Here is a 20,582-nt window from a genome sequence, read left to right on the forward strand (position 1 = left end):
GCACGAACATGCATAAAATGCTATGTAAATTACTGCACTGCATTAGTCCCTAATACCACTCACTGTCATTTAGTGTGGTGGATTAGATATGCCCATAAAATGCTATTTAAGTACTGTGGGCTACTGATTGCACCACTGGAGGGCTTCCCCATCAAATGCTGAACTCCAGACCCAAGAGGTAAATGTCCTTAGATTGGGGCACTGAGGGCAAGGAAAAAGAGAAACCGATGACAAGCAAAGTGAAGATTTTCACAGGCATTTGAAAATACGTGACTGACACTAAGGAGAGAAACCCAAGTGTGGACAGAAGAGACTTGGAGACTAGAGATGGCTGTTGAGAGTGACCTCTCAAAGCAATGTATCTCCATAGCAGACTGGGTTGGAGGAAGCTATCTGAGTCTTGACAGTATTACATTTTGAACATAAAACGTTTGACTCACTTTCTGATGTGGATCTAAAAATGCTTAGCTGGGCCAAATATTTTTTGGCTAGTGGAAAATGGATAAAAACTACATGTCGGTGGTTATAAACTGGAGGGATAAGGATCACACCTCTTATTGGAACACTGTGTGTGGCAGGGTTGTTCACAAGAGGGCTATGTTTAGGGGACTTCCCTGGTGGTCCAGTGGCTAAGATTCTGTGCTCCCAGTGCAGGGGGCCTGGGTTCGGTCCCTGGTGGGGGAACTAGACCCACATGCCACAACAAAGGTCGAAGATCCCATGTGCCTCAGCCAAGACCCAGCGCAGCCAAATCAATAAATGTCTTTTTAAAAGATTGTTATGTTTAGCAGAAAGAAGACGGGGTTTAAAAAAGAGCTTAAGAAGTATTCCATAGGATCACTTTCCCCTTAGAACTGCCTGCAAAATGTTGTACAAATGTATCTTTTTCTGGGGAAAGGATTTATGATATGGAGGTCTTCACTTCCTCCAGGGGATCCAGATTCAAAAAAAGATTAAGAACTAGTGGTGGTGGACCAGGAGAAGAGGAGCTGCTAAAGACATAGCTCAGGGAAGGCACCAGAACACAGCAGGAAGACAACAGGAAAAGAGGGCAGGAAGTAACCGTGGCATTGTGAGAAACTTGAGGGTGTAAGACACATTAATTAATGGCAGCTACATTATAATAGTTGCACTAGTCAATGTCAATTTTATAGAACAAGTGTTTATATTTGTTGTGATATGTAAGACTTGCACCAGAGGGTTTGTCATTTTCACCTGTGTAATTATCACTTGGTTGAGTGAAGGAATCGCTATGAACTCGATGTAGCCAATGGGGAAGGGTCTTAATTTAAAAGTCTAGGGAGCTGGTATATAGATGTGACTGAATGCCTGAGCTACCAGCGTGGGAACAGGGGAACTACTGAAGCTAGGTGAAGATTATAATCGCTTTAGCAAGAATAGACATGCACGGAGAACCTGAGTACCAATCAAAACAAAACTGGGTGTCCAGGATATGAGAACAGTCAGAACACTCCTATTTTTATACCCAAATTTCTCATATATGTACACTTCCATATTTTACTTAAGAGTTTACAATCTGTTTTCCCAGGCTTCCTCCTTCTATTAAAGGTATTTTTATAGCTCTCTTTTGCTTATCATAAACCGTGTAGACTGTTGTTACTTATCTTTTTTTTTTTTTAAATTTTGACTGAACTGGCTCTTCCTTGCCAAGGCAGCAGATGCGGGTTCAATCCCTAGTTTGGGAACTAGGAGCCCATATGCCACAGAGCAGTAAGCCTAAGTGCACGTCTATCCAGCTAAGCCCACTGGAATGTCAGTCAAGAACAAACACCGGTGTCCAGGATGTTCAGAAAATTCCGGAATGAAGGACAGCAAAATAAATCTGCCCTCATGAAAAGTCATGCACTTAAACCAATGCATAAAGAAGCACCAAAGACATTCTGAACAAGATTTAATATAGGGATTAAACTATATGCCTCTACTACAAGTTGGCTTGGAAGCTTTTTACCACCCATAGTGACAAGTGTCTCTGTGTGATTGTGCCTGAGGGTCCAAAGGGGGAATTGTGGAAATCTACAGCAGGTATTTTTGTTTTTCTTTGCAGGGGGTATTTTTGGTTATCACAACGTGGGGGTGAGAGGTTATGCTACTGGCATTTAGTGGGTAAAAAGCATGTCATTTAGACATTCTATGATTTTTTTTTTTAAGTTTCATAAAAAGCCCAGGTGTTCAGGAGGTGGTCCTTATGGAGATCCTTCTTAATAGAATAAAGACACTGTTTCTATCTTAGAAAATAACACTCTGCACCATGTCCACTCAATTTATTATAGCATAGCTCCTTCGAAAATAATGAAACCAGTTGCAAATAGCATAGGGTGTTGGAGACTCCTTTTAACAGAGTTAGGAAAAAAACCAGTAAATTGACAGAGGCACATGAAATTCAGAGATCTCACTGGATCTCATGAACAAAGGCTGCTTTAAAATGACTTATTTCCAGCCTATATATTTAACACATTTTGGGCACAAAGAGAAACATTGTGAAAGGAGGGTTACTTTTTTTTCTATTTTATTCTGATGCCATCCTCAGAGATGCACCCCAACACTGCCCTACAGACTGTTTTGTAGTACTTCTCTTCTACTTTGTCCTTTTCCCATTGCTGATTAAAGGAAAGGGTCTCCTAGGTTGGTTTTGTGCTTTTTTTTTTAAAGTATTAGAGGTTGAATTTATTCCTCATTTAGTGAACTTTCAAGGTAGAAAAGATGTTTCTATGATAACTTTGTCATCAGCTATATACCCTATTCCATTACAAAAAATTGCTTTTTAAAAAGCCCAACTCATTTGTGAAAAACCACACATTCCTTATTTTCATACCCCAGTTTTTCATATCTGTACACTCCCATATTATTTAAGAGTTTATAATCTGTCTTTCCAGGCTTCCTCCTTCTATTAAAGATATTTCTCTCATTTGCTTATCATAAACAGTCTAGCCTGTTACTACTTTTTAAAAATTTTGGCTGCCCTGGGTCTTCCTTGCCAAGGGTACAGAACACAGGTTTGATCCCTAGTTGGGAAATTAAGAGTCCACATGCCGCAGGGCAACTAAGCCCATGAGTGGCAACTACTGAGCTTGTTCGCAGTCGGTTCAGCCTGTGCTGCTACTGAACCTGTGCTCCACAGCAAGAGAACTAGAGAAAGCGGACGTCCCCTGCATTGGAAGGTGGATTCTTAACCACAGTGGACCACCAAGGAATGCATTTTTCTTCACCTAATGTCCATCTATCTCTCTGCTCTTTGTCTTCCTCGACTTTTGTACTGTGCAAATCTCTTAAAACCCAAACTTATATTCATTATCAGTATCTTATCTGCAAAGAGGAAGAAGGAAGGTAATGAGGTTGGGAGCTTCAGCATAAGGAAGGGCTTGGGTCGCAGGGGGAATGCAACTGAGGGATGACAATAGAATTGTAAAAAGACAATCAGCGGCAATTGGACAGCCTGACTTAGTATTGGGATGGTCACCCTGGTTCCCTGACTCTCCCCAACAATATGGGCTGCCCTGAAGTAGAGAAAACAAAAATAATGTGGGCCAGGGCTGACGACAGGCCTGGTGAAGCTGGTCCTGTCACTCTTCTGCTTAGAATCCTTCAAAGGCTTTCCATTCCTCAAATGACCATCTCGAGTCTCCACCATCTGGCATTGCCCATTTCTTTGGCCTCTTCTTGTTCCATTCTCCTCATGGCTTTCAAAGTCCCATACCCTGGCCAAGCTCTTCATCCTTGTGGCTTTTGCATATACTGTTCCTTTTATCTGTCACCTCCTATTCACAGCTCCACCCTTTGCTTCAGCTTAAAAATCTCTTCTTCAGAGAAGCCTCACCTGATCTTCAGATCCAATCAGAGCACTCCATCACCTTTCACCATATGCTTTACTTGTCTTGCATGTAACTATTACAATTCTTGATTGTGATACTTGGAAACAGTTCCATGGAGGCAGGTACTTGGCTTATTTTATTGATTGCTAAATTCCCAGCATCTGGCCTAGTGCCTATTGCCAGCAGGAACATTCATTCACTCTTTCAATAAATTCACTGAATGAATGGCAGGAAGAATAATGGGACCTGGGGCACGTTTTTTGTTAGTTTTTAACTACATCCCCATTTTCTCTTTTGTGAACTGCAGATAGTAACTACCAACCTCTGAACTGCCGTGTAGATTAAAAGATGATGTATTATGTATACATGGTATGGGCCTCCCAGGTGACTCAGTGTTAAAGAATCCCTCTGCCAAGCAGGAGACATGGGCTTGATCCCTGGGTTGGGAAGACCCCCCTGGAGAAGGAAACGGCAACCCACTTCAGTACTCTTGCCTGGGAAATCCCATGGACAGAAGAGCCTGGTGGGCTACAGTTGATGGAGTCTCAAAAGGCCAGGCATGACTTAGCGATTACATAGCAGTAGCACACTTATCATGGTGCCTGGCAAATAGTAAGGACTAGGAAATGTTAGTTATTAAAATCATCATTAAAAATAAGCTCTATGAGCAACCAGAACTCTCATCCATTGCTGGCAGGAATGCAAAAATGATAACAGCCCACTTAGGAAAATAGCTGGCCAGTTTCTTATAATATAGTTAAATACAGGCTTACTAGGCAACCCAGCAAGACCACTTCTAGGTTATTTACCCAAGTGAAGTGAAAACTTACATTCACGCAAAATCCTGCTTTATTCATAATCGCCCCAAACTAGGAACAACCCCAGTGTCTTTCAACCAGGGAATAAAGAAACTGTGGTATATCAGAGACTGCATTACCACTCAGCAAGAAGAAATAAACTATTGACACATGCAATAATGTGGATGAAATGCAAATGCATCATGTTACATGAAAGAAACCAGCTCAAAAGGTGACATATTGTATGATTCCATTTATATGACGTTCTGCAAAAGTTAAACTATAGGGACAGAAATCTGGCCAGTGGTTGCCAGGGGAGTAGGTGAGGCATGAGAGAATGTGGGGTGGGGTGGGGTGGTGATGATGGAACTGTCTTAGGATTTGATTATGATGGTGGGTACATGATGATATGCATTTATTAAAATTTATGGCATTCTAAACTAAATGGATGGACTTTATATATATATATATATATTTCTTACTGTATATAAAAAATGAAAAACATCCAAAAGAGATAGATATAATTATCATTTTCTTTTAAAAAATATACTTCTGATTATAAAAGTGTTACAGGTTCATAGACAATTTGGGAAAATCTGCAAAGAATATGTTGAATCGCCTGCAGAAAAGGAGTATTTCTTATCATTTTTATAGACACAAAATACACAAACTGGGATCATGCTGTGTATTTTTGCTTTCTGATGAGTGTTTTCCCATGTCATTAAATAAATTTCAAAACCATGATTTTGAGTCAATAATATTCTAGTAAATAATTGATTTATATGTTTAACTCTTCCTTTACTACAATTTTGATTATTTAAAAAAAGCTCATTGGGACCAGGGATGCTGCCATCTCAGTTTCACAATGTTTAACAGGTAAAACAACTCTTCCTTTGGCTGCAATGATCTCATTGTAGCTGGAGGAAAAGTGGCTCCACAGGGTGACTTTGCTTTTTCCTCTGCGGTACAGAGGGCTGGACACCCTCTTACTAACCTGTATTACTAGCTTAAATTTGCATAGTGCTTTTAATATTTCTCTCTCCCCACCTCCTTGCCGGGTAAGCCGGGTCGATGGAGTAATTTGTTCAAGATTATACAGCTCATCATTCGCGGACTGTGACTTTGACCCTAGCTATTCAAGAGTCCCAGAAAGTCAACATTTCCCCAGGGTGGGTCACTGCCTAATCTGACTCTCCCCTCCCGTCCCCCACAAGAAGGAAGCTGCAGACACGCCCTGAAAACAGCCCAGAGGCTCGGCACACGGGGAACTAATATCAAGTGGACGCTGTTCCATCCTATAAATTGTCCTTGGCAACATCGCCACTTACCAGCTGGGGTCATTTCTCCCCCGATGGCTGGGGAGACACCTAGTGCCACTGAGCAAGGGGCTCCTGAGAGCAGATGGATCGCCCGCCTCGAGGCCTGTGAGGGTTGCTGTTATTTGATCGCGACGCAGTCGGGGTGCATCCTCACTAGGGGAGGAGGGGGTTGTCCTGCCGGGCCTTCCCCAGCGCCAGGGCCCGAGTAGGGGGGCGCCTTCTGAGAGGTGAAGCGGGTCCCCATCATCTTAAGAAGAGCTAGGGCCGCCGAACTACAGGGCTGCTCGGGGGGACTCTCGGGAGGTGGTAGGAATGCCTAGTCCAGGCGACCAGAGGTAAGTCCTCCGCTATCCCAGAGTGCCTCGGATTCCGGAAGTGCTCGGCTTCCCGGAAGTGCCCGATTGGCTGACAGAGCCCAGACTGGCCGGACAGCTGCAGCTGGAGCGTTTCTGGTCTCCGGCGTGAGTGGCCGCAGGAGGTGTGGTTCCGGGTCCGGGTGGGCGTCGGGAGGGAGGTGGTGGCAGGATGATGGAGGAGGAGGAACTGGAGTTCGTAGAAGAGCTGGAAGCCGTGCTGCAGCTCACGCCCGACGTGCAGCTCGCCATCGAGCAGGTGAACGTTCCGCCCCCCGAGGGGAGGAGAGTGCGGAGACTGGGGCAACTCTGGGGGTGGGACGGCGAGGAAGCTGTCTTCGGACGGAGACGTGGGAGCTAGGCGCCAAGGGCAAGGAAAGGTTTTTAGGGGAGGTGGTGGTGGGAATGAGTTTCTCAATGTAGAAAAGGAAGAGAGGTCTTCCTCGGCCTTGATTGACTTTGGAGGGTGGGGCGTGCTGGTGGGTTTGAGCAAAGGAGCTGTGCCTCCTGAAACGATGTACCTAGAAGGGACCTCGTGGGTAGCAACCTCCGGTAGGGGTTGTGGGGCTGTTCATTCATCGGGTTGGTGTCCCGATGTTCTTGGATTCTCCGTCTAGCCCCATGTGACTGACTCAGAATTGAGGGGAGGTGGGTAACCTCTGCTTTTGAAGCATATCGCAAAGCAGAGGGGAAACGGCTAAAAAAGAGACCTCCTTTACTGTTCTTAAATGGTTGAGAATTTCTGCTGGTGATTAGGTTAAAGAATATTCCCCAGGCAACTAAGCTAAGCCTCTGCTCCAAAACTACTGAACCCATGCGCTGCAGCTACTGAAACCCAGTACCTGGAGCCCATGTCCTACAAAAAGAGAAGCCACTGCAATGAGAAGCCCTCACACTGCCACGAAGAACAGCCCCCGCTCACCACAACTGGAGAAAGCCCAATGCATAGCAACAACGACCAAAAATAAATCTTCAAAAAAAAAAAAAAAGGCAATTTAGACCCTTGCGCAGGTTATTGCTCCCGATAAAGGGGGAAAAAAATCTCTCTTAAAGGAGTTGGTGTAGCGGATTTAAGAAAAGGAGGGGTGTGCCATACTTAATGATCACGGGAAGTTTTTTAAAGTAAAACATTACTACTTCTGTTACTAATAGTTAATACTTAATGAGCATTAATACTTACCATAGGTGGTAATTTGTGTTGTCCCACTTACCTCTTGGATATGTGTTTTTCTTGGAGTGGTTGGATTACTCACACAAAGCACATTTGACAAATCCTGGGAATGCCAGGGCAAAGGTTTGGATGTTCAAGCCACACTGCTCCCCACCCACCTCCATCAGCCAGAAAGAGAAATACATTTCATTTGCTTTGAACCTACTGGCCTCCAATAGAAGAAATGAATAATGCAGCCAGTTGTTTGATGAGGGTTTTAGACCCCCCCCCTCCCCTTTCTTCAGTTCAGTCTCTCAGTCGTGTCCGAGACTCTCTTCGACCCCATGAATCACAGCCTGCCAGGCCTCCCTGTCCATCACCAACTCCCAGAGTTCACTCAAACTCATGTCCATCGAGTCGGTGATGCCATCCAGCCATCTCATCCTCTGTCGTCCCTTTCTCCTCCTGCCCCCAATCCCTCCCAGCATCAGGGTCTTTTCCAATGAGTCAGCTCTTCACATGAGGTGGCCAAAGTACTGGAGTTTCAGCTTCAGCATCAGTCCTTCCAATAAACATCCAGGACTGATCTCCTTTAGAATGGACTGGTTGGATCTCCTTGCAGTCCAAGGGACTCTCAAGAGTCTTCTCCAACACCACAGTTCAAAAGCATCAATTCCTTGGTGCTCAGCTTTCTTCACAGTCCAACTCTCACATCCATACATGACCACTGGAAAAACCATAGCCTTGACTAGACGGACATTTGTTGGCAAAGTAATACCTCTGCTTTTCAATATACTACTAGCATAGATTTGTCTAATAAGCAGACATTAAAAAAAAAAATTCACTTCCCAGAATAACTGTCTTGAGCTGGTGAAATCCAGTGCCTAGGGGATTACTTGACTGTTTTTATAATCCACCGTGTTACATGTTCTTCAAATTGCAGTGTTTTAAGGGAGTTATCTGTATTTCTCTGAAGGCAGAGGTATTCTTTCTCCTATAAAAGAGATGGACAGTTCCTGAATGCCAGAGCTCCATGTCCTAACACTGTCTGAAGGATGAAAATCGCTTCGGTGCATAGTGAATTCTACAGTTGAGACATCGTTGAGACCTGGTGCATTAGTCCATTATCAAGATTCCCTTAATACAACCATGTCATCAACTGGCTTAATCTGCTAGTGTATAATGCTCGCTTATTTTACCTTGTCCTTGGGATTTCGTGGCTGTCTGAATACTTCTTACTGTTGCACATTCTGTTAGTCTTACCAAGATGTTAAAATTACAGATGTTGGTGAAAATTATAGATAAACTTTACCAGGTATTTTACTGAGCATTGGTTGTTGGGCCTTGTAAAATGAAAAAAGACAAGGTCTTTGGTTTCAAAGAACTTACCAACCAATAGGAAGGAAAGAATACATAAAGCAGGACAGGAAGATGATGGTGATTTTTTAATTCTCTCTCTTTATGTAGGTATTTCCAAGCCAGGATCCTCTAGATCGAGCAGATTTCAATGCTGTGGAGTATATCAACACCCTGTTCCCAACAGAGCAAGTAAGTACTGCATTCCCTTCTTGCAATGGCTTCTAGAACATTCTGAGTATTAATGATTAGTTTGTTACACTACATAACGTAAGGGACCTTGATAAACAAATAAGAGTTGAATTCAAGTCAGACTCCTTCGTAACCAGTTTTGGGAGGTGGTTAGCTAATACCAAATACTGTTGTTGTGTCAGAGTGGAATTCTCTGTGTAGTGAGCATATTAGAAATTGTACCGTTAGGTTGAAAGAGTCCATCTCATTCCCTGCTACCCCATATTTTCTGTAGTAAATCAGGAAGTGGAAAGGATTTTTTAAATGTCATAGGGGAAAATGGGAGTGAGGTGTGCAGGATAAGCTTGGAGTTAGAAAGCTACTTTTATTTCTATTTCAAGATACAATTTCAGAACTTTGATTTCCAGCCCGCCAGCCTGTGGTTGGGTGTTGGCACCTTTACCCTGTTTGTGAGTAAGAAGGAAGAGCCTTACTTATACTACTGACAGTTGTAGTGGTGAGTAGGATAGTAGTGACTTAAGGTGAACTCAATTTTGAACATATTTGGGCCGTCCAAGTAGAAATACATAGTTGGATATTTGAGTCTGGAGCTCATAATCCCCGTAACTGTTAGTATTTTGGCATGGATCTTTCCAAACTTTTTCTGATGAACATGCTAATTTTTAAAATAAAGTTGGAAAAAATGGTATCATACTGTGTGACTGTCCTTTTTGAGATTTCAAAAGCAGCCTTTAGAGCTCTTTTTCGGGGGGTTGCGGTGGCGGGGAGTTGCGCTATGTGGCTTGTGGGATCTTAGTTCCCCAGGCCCCAGCAGTGAAAGTACCAAGTTCCAACCACTGAACCATCAGGGAATTCCCTAGAGTTCATCATTTTCTGATGAAAGAGGAATTCTAGGAATTAGCTGAAGATGGAAATTTGGAATCAAGTAGGTCAGACACGACTGAGCAACTTCACTTTTACTTTTCACTTTCCTGCATTGGAGAAGGAAATGGCAACCCATTCCAGTGTTCTTGCCTGGAGAATCCCAGGGACGGGGAGCCTGGTGGGCTGCCGTCTGTGGGGTCGCACAGAGTCGGACACGACTGAAGCGACTTAGCAGCAGCAGGAGCAGTGGATATAAAGATAGCAGTTGAAGCTACAGAAATGTTTCATTTACCCCAGCCTATCAAGACAGCTGACTCGCCAAAGCAAATTGTTAGATCTGAAAATCATGTATATAGGGAACCACCAGGTTCTTCCCTCTTCCTGATAAGTGTTTGTGGGTTTTTGTTTTTAAACCACTGAAGGTAGCATAAGACATTAGTCGTTCCACAGATTCAGTTATATGTCTTGTCTAATTATATCCCCCACATCCATGATAATGTATTGTAAAGTTTCTTTAAAATTCAGAAAATTTACGACACGGGGTACCTTTATTTCCCCAACCCCAGATTTTCACCATTTTCCAACCCAGATTCCCATGGACCTTAATTAAAAGAATAGAAAATAACAGCATGATTTATCATTTCTTTTAACTATTGCTAGATCTTGGGCAAAACCCATCTATATTTCTCATGGACATGCAGTAAATACTTGTGAATTACGAGTTTAGACTAGTTAAAGTAGATGTCAATATATCAAGAATAAATTTAGTGACACTCTAAGGAGGAGGGTGTGTATATGTTCGTCTTGAATGGCAGCTGCTCGTGGGTCGGGGGTTACCTCGAGGCAGGAGGAACAGATCCTGGATGTTTCTAACTCACCAGGTCCAGGGGGGAAGAGCTCAGGTTTCTGTATTTAATAGGGCTCCCTGGGTAGGTTCTGACACATAGCCAGGTTTGGTAATGATCTAGAAAATCTTTCTAGTCTCCTACTGGGAAACTGAAGATGATCATTTCTCATGTTTCCATTAGAAGTTTGATGAGGGGAATCTGGATAACATTTATTAAAGACTAATATAATTAGGGGGCTTCCGTTGTGGATCCACATGCAATGTGGAAGACCTGGGTTCAGTCCCTGGGTTGGGAAGATCCCCTGAAGAAAGGAACAGCTACCCACTCCAGTATTATGGCCTGGAGAATTATATAGTGTAGAGAACTATAGACTCTAGAGAACTAGAGAACTATAGTCTATATAACTATAGAATTATCGTTCTATAGAATTATATAGTCTATGGGGTTGCAAAGAGTCGGACACGACTGAGCGACTTTCACTCCCTCACGATATAATTAGGAACTTTGAGAAGAAGAGTCATAGGGAGCTGTGGCTTTTTAACAATTATTACTTTTTTGGCTGTGCTGCATCTTCGTTGCTATGCGGGCTTTTCTCTAGTTGCAGAGAGTGGGGCCACTCTTCAGCTGCGGTGAGCAGGCTTCTCAATGCGGTGGCTTCTCTTTGTTGTGGAGCGCAGGCTCTAGGATGCACAGGCTTCTGTGTTTGCAGTGTGGGCTCGATAGCTGCGGCACCCAGGCTCTCGAGCACAAGCGCGAAAGCTGTGGCGCATGCGCATAGTGGCTCTGCTGCACGTGGGATCTTCCTGGCTCAGGGATCGAACCTGTGTCTCTAGCCACCAGGGAAGCCCCATAGGGAGCTGTTGTTAAATAATTTCTAATGGCTCCCCAAATGCTCTGCATCTGTATTATTAAGTGAGAAAAAATAAGATGCCAAGTTGCTTATCATCCTGGTTTCTTTTTTTTTTTTTAAAGCCCTTCTATTTACATAGAAGGAACAGTAGAGGGCAGGGGACCAAAATGCTAATGGTAATTGTACTCAATTGGGGGTACAGGCGGATATTATGTATTTTCTGTAATTAGCAGGGATCGCCTTTAGAATCAGGAAATACTTTTCAATAATTTAAACATTTTTAAATGATACAATTAAAGCATCACTATGAACAAAACTAGTGGAGAAAGGTGATGGAATTCCAGTGGAGCTATTTCAAATCCTGAAAGATGATGCTGTGAAAGTGCTGCACTCAATATGCCAGCAAATTTGGAAAACTCAGCAGTGGCCACAGGACTGGAAAAGGTCAGTTTTCATTCCAATCCCTAAGAAAGGCAATGCCAAAGAATGCTCAAACTACGGCACATTTGCATTCATCTCACATGCTAGTAAAGTAATGCTCAAAATTCTCCAAGCCATGCTTCAGCAATATGTGAACTGTGAACTTCCAGATGTTCAAGCTGGTTTTAGAAAAGGCAGAGAAACCAGAGATCAAATTGCCAACTTCTGCTGGATCATGGAAAAAGCAAGAGAGTTCCAGAAAAACATCTATTTCTGCTTTATTGACTATGCCAAAGCCTTTAACTGTGTGGATCACAATAAACTGTGGAAAATTCTGAAAGAGATGGAAATACCAGACCACCTGACCTGCCTCTTGAGAAACCTATATGCAAGTCAGGAAGCAACAGTTAGAACTGGACATGGAACAACAGACTGGTTCCAAATAGGAAAAGGAATACGTCAAGGCTGTATATTGTCACCCTTCTTATTTAACTTATATGCAGAGTACATCATGAGAAATGCTGGACTGGAGGAAGCACAAGCTGGAATCAAGGTTGCCGGAAGAAATATCAATAACCTCAGATATGCAGATGATACTACCCTTATGGCAGAAAGTGAAGAGGAACTAAAAAGCCTCTTGATGAAAGTGAAAGAGGAGAGTGAAAAAGTTGGCTTAAAGCTCAACATTCAGAAAACTAAGATCATGGCATCTGGTTCCATCACTTCATGGGAAATAGATGGAGAAACAGTGAAAACAGTGTCAGACTTTATTTTGGGGGGCTCCAAAATCACTGCAGATGGTGATTGCAGCCATGAAATTAAAAGACACTTACTCCTTGAAAGGAAAGTTATGACCAACCTAGATAGCATATTAAAAAGCAGAGACATTACTTTGCCAACAAAGGTCCATCTAGTCAAGGCTATGGTTTTTCCAGTGGTCATGTATGGATGTGAGAGTTGGACTGTGAAGAAAGCTGAGCGCCGAAGAATTGATGCTTTTGAACTGTGGTGTTGGAGAAGGCTCTTGAGAGTCCCTTGGACTGTAAGGAGATCCAACCAGTCCATCCTAAAGGAGATCAATCCTGGGTGTTCATTGGAAGGACTGATGCTGAGGCTGAAGCTCCAATACTTTGGCCACCTCATGTGAAGAGTTGACTCATTGGAAAAGACTCTGATGCTGGGAGGGATTGGGGGCAGAAGAAGAAGGGGACGACAGAGGATGAGATGCTGGATGGCATCACCGACTCAATGGATGTGAGTTTGGGTAAACTCTGGGAGTTGGTGATGGACAGGGAGGCCTGGCGTGCTGCAATTCATGGTGTCGCAAAGAGTCAGACACGACTAAGCGACTGAACTGAACTGATGTGGAAAGACCTCCTAGTCAAATCGTTAAATGAAAAAAGCATGATGCGGGACAGTGTGCCTTAGATACAGAAGAGCTGGTAGGTTAGTATATGCTTTTAATACCTAGATCATTTCTGAGAAGGTGCAACAAAAACTCACTCAGAGGCGTTGCTTCTGAGGAGGAGAGTGGGAGGCAGGCAGAGGTAGAGGAAGCCTTACTTTTCACTATTTACCTTCTTTATCTTATGCTGTTTGAATTCTGGGTTATGTATGTGTTTTACCAACTTTAAATAGGTTACAATTTTAAATCTTTGATATAATTTCCCATTTTTAGAAAAGGTGCAAGAAGAGTATAGAGAATTCATGGCTTCCCCTTCTCACAGAGTCCCCAAATGTTAATATCTTAAATGCCCCCCATTTTTTTTTTTCCTAAAGGAATGAATTCCAGCAGAGATTAGCAAGGCAGGAACTGTTTGCCCATTTTGCCTCCGAGGAAACAGAAACTCAGTGAGGTTAAACAGCTTGCCCTGTATCGTTTCAGCAGGTTGGCAGGGACAGAGTCATGCCAGCTCCTCCAGCGACTGAGCTCCTGTTACCACAGTGATGATTTATCCCCAGTCCAGTTTTGAAATAACAGATGGCAGTGGATTCTTCAATTAAAATATCTTCTTTTTGAACAGACTCTATGATTTCAATACCTTAAGACTGAAATTTTTGCACCTGGTCTTGTGTCCCTGTATATGTTCTGGTGTCTCCTAGTTTATAGTCTGTGGGAACTTGAATAGAATTTGTATCCTACCATTGTGTGGAGATGGTATAAATCTTAATTATGTTGAATTGGTTCATAGTGCTTTTCAGGTCTACTATATTTATATATAGTACATATAAGTATATTCTGCTTCTCTGTATATTTATTCTGTTAATTTTTGAGAGTTTGATCTTGAAACTCCAGCTAAAAATCTTAATTTATCTACTTAAAAAATAATTATAATATATAGTAGAACTGTATGTAACTTTGTTCTGTATTTTCCAAATCTCCTGTAAATGTGTTATCATATTTTCATAATTAAAAGAAAAAGTGAGACCTGGCAAAAATGAAAGAAAGCTTTCTGTTCATTGCAGTCCGTAATCCCACTGCATATATTTATTGAACATTTTTATTCTGAAGGATATGACAAAAAATAAAACAATTCTAGCAAAATATTAAAAAAAGATAAAATAACTTCTCTTTTCTGAGATTCATCTTTACCTCTGTCTCTTCTTGGATTTCTGAAAGTTCTAAGTCACCCTTGGCCTTGTCAGAACAGTAGACCAGATATAAATGGCCCTATCTGATACCTCAAACACACGTGACTTGGTTTCTCTCTCTCTCTTTTCCCAAAGAAAATCCTTAATGCGTGATTGTAATTTATTCATTTTATCATTTTTTCAAAGTTTTGTTCTTTCATTGAGGTAACGTTGGTTTATAACACTATGTACATTTCACATCTGCAGCGTTGTATTTCTACTTTCCTGTGCCCTTCAGCATGCTCACCAGCACAAGTTTGGTTCCTGTCCCCAGACTGTTTGGCCCCTTTTACCCATGTTGCTGCCCTTCCCTCTCTGGGAACCACCACTCTGTTCTCTGTATCTGCCTGTTTGTTTTCATTTGGCTTGTTCATTTATTTTTGTTTTTGTTGTTGTTTGTTTCTTGTATTTCACACATGAGTGAAATCATACGGTATTTGTGTTTCTCTGCCTGACTTACTTCACTTAGGATAATACTATCAAGGTCCATCCATCTTGTGGTAAATGGCAAGATTTCATCTTGATTTATGTGACCTGGTTCTCTTGCTAGACCTGCACCTGTCAGGCTCCTGCTTCTTCCTATCAGCACAGGTTGCCAGTGGTAATTTATAAGCACAATTCCTGCATCACCCCCAATTCCTTCTGAGGCAAAATATCTATCAGAGGAGAGAGAAAGAGGACTTACAAAGTTATATTCTGAAACTTCAGTTAAAATGGTGCTATAAAATTGTACCACCTCTGCTTCACTAGGGGGCCCCCTTTCTTTATGTTTTCAGCTCACTAAATTGATTCTTGTCTATTTGTTTTTACTGTCATTGTCTTAGACATAGAAATAGCTTTCTTATAATTGCAGTGCATTGTCAGTATACAGCAATTAGAAAATACCCATAGGCAAACAGAAGAAAAACTTCAAACTCCTCTTTTTTATAAATTACAGCTACTGCAAGTGATTTCATAGGCTATAGTTTCTAGTAGGAGAGGGAACTGGCAACCCACTCCAGTGCTCTTGCCTGGAGGATCCCAGGGACAGGGGAGCCTGGTGGGCTGCCGTCTATGGGGTCGCACAGAGTCGGACACGACTGAAGCAACTTAGCAGCAGAAGCAGCAGCAGCAGTTACTAGTATAGAGTCCAGCTACTAGTATTTATTCTTCCAGACTTTTTTCTAATGAACCTAGACACTTAGGAAAAAAAATATTTATTTATTGACATAGAACATAATGTGGAGGAATACACGGATTCTAAGTGTACAACTTGATGAATTTTTACCAAATGCACAAAGTCAGATAACCACCACCCAGACCAAGAAATAAAACATTAGTAAAATCTCTTCTCGTAACTCCTTCCTTCCCTCCCTGTCACTGGTCCTGGCTTCTAGTGCAGGAGAACAGTTTCGCTTACTTCTTCTGAGCTACATGCTGGAATATAGGACACGCTGTTGTGTTTGGTGTGTATGTGTGCTTGCACAACATTATGTTAGTAGGATTGATCCATGTTGTGTGTTATAATCTACATTCATCCATTATTGTGGTCCTAAGGATTTTGGTGAATGAATTTGTCGTGTTCCTCTATAGCAGGGATCAGCAAATTTCCTATAAAGGGCTAGATAGTAATTTTAGGCTTTGTGGATTATTCAGTCTCAGTTGCAGCTACTACTCAGCTCTGTCTTTGCAATTCAAAGGCTGCTGTAGATAATATGTAAATGAATGGACATGGCTGTTTTCCAATAAATTTTATTAACAAAAAACAGATTCCAGGATGGGTTTTGCAGTTGTTGTCAACTATTGCTGTCCTTCCCTGTCTACCCCTGCCACACTGCTCAATTTGGGATCTCTTAATTCCCCGACCAGAGATTGAACCTGGACCCTCGGCAGTGGAAGTTCTGAATCCTAACCACTGGACCACCAGGGAATTCTCTATGCTTTTTTTTCTTTTTAGTAAAAATTGTCCTGTATGATTCATTTCTTTGAGATGTGATAAATAGCCATTATATATATAAAAAAATGACCATTTAAATAATTCATCATTTCTTTGTGAAAGAGGAATTCCAGGAAATGAAATAATAGCTAGCACTTTTCCTTCTCTTTTGTAGTCTCTGGCAAACATTGATGAAGTCGTGAACAAAATTAGACTGAAAATAAGGTAAGTAACATCATGTGATTATTTTTTTCCGATTTTATTTGTTAATGGACCTGCTGGGGCTTTGTTGCTGCTCGGGCTCTTCTTCAGTTGTGGCAAGTGGGGCTACTCTCTAGTTGTGGTGTGCAGGCTTCTCATTGCAGTGGCTTGTTGCGGAGCGTGAACTCTAGGGCCTTCGGGCTTCAGTAAGTGTAGTACATGGGCTCAGTGGTTGCAGCTCCCGGGCTCTGGAGCACAGGCTCAGTAGTTGTAGCACACAGGCTTAGTTGCTCCTCAGCATGTGGGATCTTCCCAGTTCCCAGGGACTGAACTCATGTCTCCTGCATTGGCAGGAAAATCCTTTACCACTGAGCCATCAGGGAAGCCCAACATCATATGATTGTTAATAATGAATGAAAAGATGCTATTCATTTAGTAATGATCACCCTTACCTGTGGGAACACTGAAATCTCAGGTTCTCTATAAGATGGTAATTTTTAAAAGAATAGTTCTTTTATCTGGGTTTCCATGAGCCTTGTGGCAGAGAACTCATTTCTTTGATCATTCTTTAATTATTCATTAAAAAAAAAAAGGAATCTGTAACAGGCCGTTTAGAACAGTTGATTATAAAAGGAGGCAAAAGCATTTCTGCTGTATCTTTAATGGCTTTATTTCTCTAGCAGACCTACCCCTTTTTTATATTCCCAAGGCTTAGAAATGAAGATGGACTTATATTTTTATCCCTTAGCCACTTATCAGCTAACAGTATGGTCTGATATGCTGGTTGGTGTGAGTGATGGCTGATTATTACACATTGTGATTAATCCAGGATGTCTAGGGTGGTCAGCAAATGTCCGTCCTGCCAGATAGTCTTATTCTAGTTTATCCATGTCTAAATTTCCAGTTTTGACACATGGTAGATACTCAAAGTTTGCTCTTTGTAATTATTATTGTAATGGTTAATATCATAACTTTAAGTGGTTTTTGTTGTTGTTTAACTTTTGATGAAGAGAAACCTTCAGTTTGAATCCAAGCGATGATTATTTTTTTCCCAGACAAACTTTGGGTTTTCAGGTAAAGACCTCTGCCATTAATATTTTGTTTAGTTGAGTACCTTAAAAAGTGCAAAGAAGTCTGTTTACTGTTTGGGCTGACTTTAACTCCAACAGTTCTAGGAGAGACCACTAAGTTGTCCAGGGTTTGCACAGAAAATGAAAATTCCCCAGTGATCCAAAAATCACTTATGAGCCAGTTATTTTCAGCTTCTCCCACCATACTTTATTTTTTTTAATGGCTTCTTCAAATGAAGGATGAAATTGACTGATATGAATTTCTCTGGTTGAAGTACCATTAAGTGGCCTCTGTTCAGCTGTAGGAGAAAGAGGAAGTGGAGGCCACAGATCTGCCTCCTGTGGTCAAGGCCCAGGCAGCGAAGCACGGATTTCGTGTATCACCTTGCTCCTTATATCTTTTAAGGGTGTTACTGACAAAGGTTTTTGTGTGGGATAATTTGAATTCTCTGGCTTGTTCCCATAAAGTTTCAGCAACTTTGTCATTTCTGGTTTACTCCATGAAAAGTATTACAAGTTATATTGGTCATTTTGACCAGCTCTGAACTTTAAATAAAAATAACCTTTAAGAAAAAAGAACAAAGCTGACTCATCAGTCTGTGCTGGGCTTGGCTTCTGTTGCTGCCCCCTCACTGGGGTCCAGGGCTTCGGGCTTCCTTGTATCATCCAAGCTTCTTTGTTTTTTCCTAAATAAGTAGCTGCAATCTGTAGAAACTGAGGAAAGGTTACTAGCATTTTTCTTTTGGTTAACCTGGAATCGAGATTATTTTAATGACTTGTGTCCTTTAACTGTTTTTTGCTAGGAGACTGGATGACAACATTCGAACTGTCGTAAGAGGTCAAACAAATGTGGGACAGGATGGCAGGCAAGTAAGTAACATATTCCTCCATGTTCATTACATCCTCTGATTTTTTTAAGACCCCACAACCAACTGACCAGTATATTGATCTGCCTGCTTACAGAGCACTTTCTTACTGATCTGCCCCGTATACAGCAGGAAGCTTGCACAACTCATCCCGCTACTGGCAGGGATAGACAGCCCAGAACAGCCATGAGCTGTCACTCAGCATCCCTTAGACCAGAAGCCGCACCTTGCAGCACAGCTCACCCAGGGCCAGGCTGAAAGGCACACTGAAATGAGAGAACAGAGGTTTCCTTGTCTTTCTGCTGGGGGTCAGGTATCTCTGAGCCTCCATTCTGCTCTTTCACTTTCTGATTTATTTCTGGTCATGTTTTGTCTCCTGTTGTGATCCGTCCACACTGAAAGCCTCGTGTCTCCAAGCATGTCCCATGCTTTATGGACCTATGCTTGGGTAAGTAAGTAAGGGTGGTAAGTGTTAGCCACTCAGTCGTGTCTGACTCTTTGCGACCCCATGGACTGTAGCCCGCCAGGCTCCTCGGTCCATGGAATTTTTCAGGCAAGAGTACTGGAGTGGGTTGCCATTCCTTTCTCCAGGGGATCTTGCCGACCTAGGGATTGAACCCTGGTCTCCTGCATTGTAGGCAGATTCTTTACCTCCTGAGCCACCAGTGCTTATGTTCTTCTTTTTGCCTAAAAGGCACGTTCTCCTTTTTTTCTTCCAGTAGCTTCATTCTGAAATCTTACCCAGCGCAGATACTACTTCTTTTATGAAATTTTCTGTTCTGTTCAACTGATATACCAAAGGAATCAGAATATGAGAAATCCAAGTCCAGAGGGGACTTGAAACTCATCTGGTCCTCTCTTCTCATTTCATAGATGAGAAAGTCAATCCCAGCAGCCATCAGTTAGAGGTAGAGTCTTTCTGCCCACAAACTCCCACAGGCCCTGGCCCCTGCTCCTCTGACTTACAGTGAGCACATCTTGTCCCTTTGGCTAGTGTGTAAGCTCCTTGAAACCAGAACAGTATCTTTCTCATCTTGGTGTTTCTCAGAATGCAAAGTCCACCTGCCATAACATTTTATTCAACTATATTAAATATTTGGTCTGTGGGAGATTATCTAGTATTTGTAAATAAACAAAAGCCCTCTACCAGAAAACATCACTGGGACCAGTGTGTGTGTCCCTTTAAAGACGTTTAAAGCTTGACTGGTGCTTGACTAGTCCCGGCTATCTACCGTTTAAAATAATAACACTGCCGTTTAGCGTGTTTCTGCCTATATTTAGAAAGGCTTACTAGAAACCCTGAAATACTTCAGAGATTCTCAGGTATTTACAGTTTTAAGAATGTGAAAATAAAGTGAATCATTCATCAGGACTTTTTGCTGGGTCATGCTATGTTGATATTATACCTTTCAGTTATTTCTGTTCTAACCTGTGATGACAAATAGGCGGTCTTGGAGAGCAGGCCCTGAGGTAGGTTGCCTGGAGGAGAGTCGGCCCTCTCCACCTTCACTTATTAATAGGTTGCTGCAGCAAGGCAGGTCATATTTCAGAGAGCAGCGCCACATTTTCAAGAATGTTTAGATAGCATTTCAATCTGTGATGGAATTTCGTGTTCGTCTCCTTAGAATCCAGACAGAAAGGAAGCCCAGGAGAAGTAATTGCTTTTCCTGTCATCCCCTCCATCTGTGTTTTCCAACAGTTTGTAATGCAAGCTGTAGGAGAGACTTTTTTTTTTTTTTCCAGAGAGCTTTTGAGTCCTATCCTTGTCAATTGGTAGGGGTGAAAAAGCCTTACTGTCCAGCCCCACTAGCTGGTGGTTTGTTGAAGAGAGGCTCCATCTGACTGGCATGGACTCAGGAGAATTACGGATGTTGCAAAACTTTGGGCTTTATAGGTCAAGAGTCCTTGGTTTCCTCTTCC

At 42.2% G+C, this 20,582-nt stretch overlaps 1 protein-coding gene across 3 annotated transcripts in view; it reads left to right on the forward strand.

The window, feature by feature from the left end:
* The first annotated feature begins 6,471 nt into the window (after window positions 1-6,471).
* Window positions 6,472-20,582, forward strand: part of VPS53 (VPS53 subunit of GARP complex) — a 125,242-nt gene continuing 111,131 nt past the window's right edge. For all 3 annotated transcript variants that reach the window (XM_068976074.1, XM_068976075.1, XM_068976076.1), the window contains exons 1-4: window positions 6,472-6,558; window positions 8,917-8,997; window positions 16,701-16,750; window positions 18,600-18,666. In XM_068976074.1, coding sequence (XP_068832175.1) covers window positions 6,472-6,558; window positions 8,917-8,997; window positions 16,701-16,750; window positions 18,600-18,666 — 285 coding nt within the window. The remainder of the gene's footprint in view (window positions 6,559-8,916; window positions 8,998-16,700; window positions 16,751-18,599; window positions 18,667-20,582) is intronic.

Source organism: Capricornis sumatraensis, chromosome 8 (genome assembly GCF_032405125.1).
Source record: "Capricornis sumatraensis isolate serow.1 chromosome 8, serow.2, whole genome shotgun sequence".
In the NCBI taxonomy this organism is placed as follows: domain Eukaryota; kingdom Metazoa; phylum Chordata; class Mammalia; order Artiodactyla; family Bovidae; genus Capricornis; species Capricornis sumatraensis.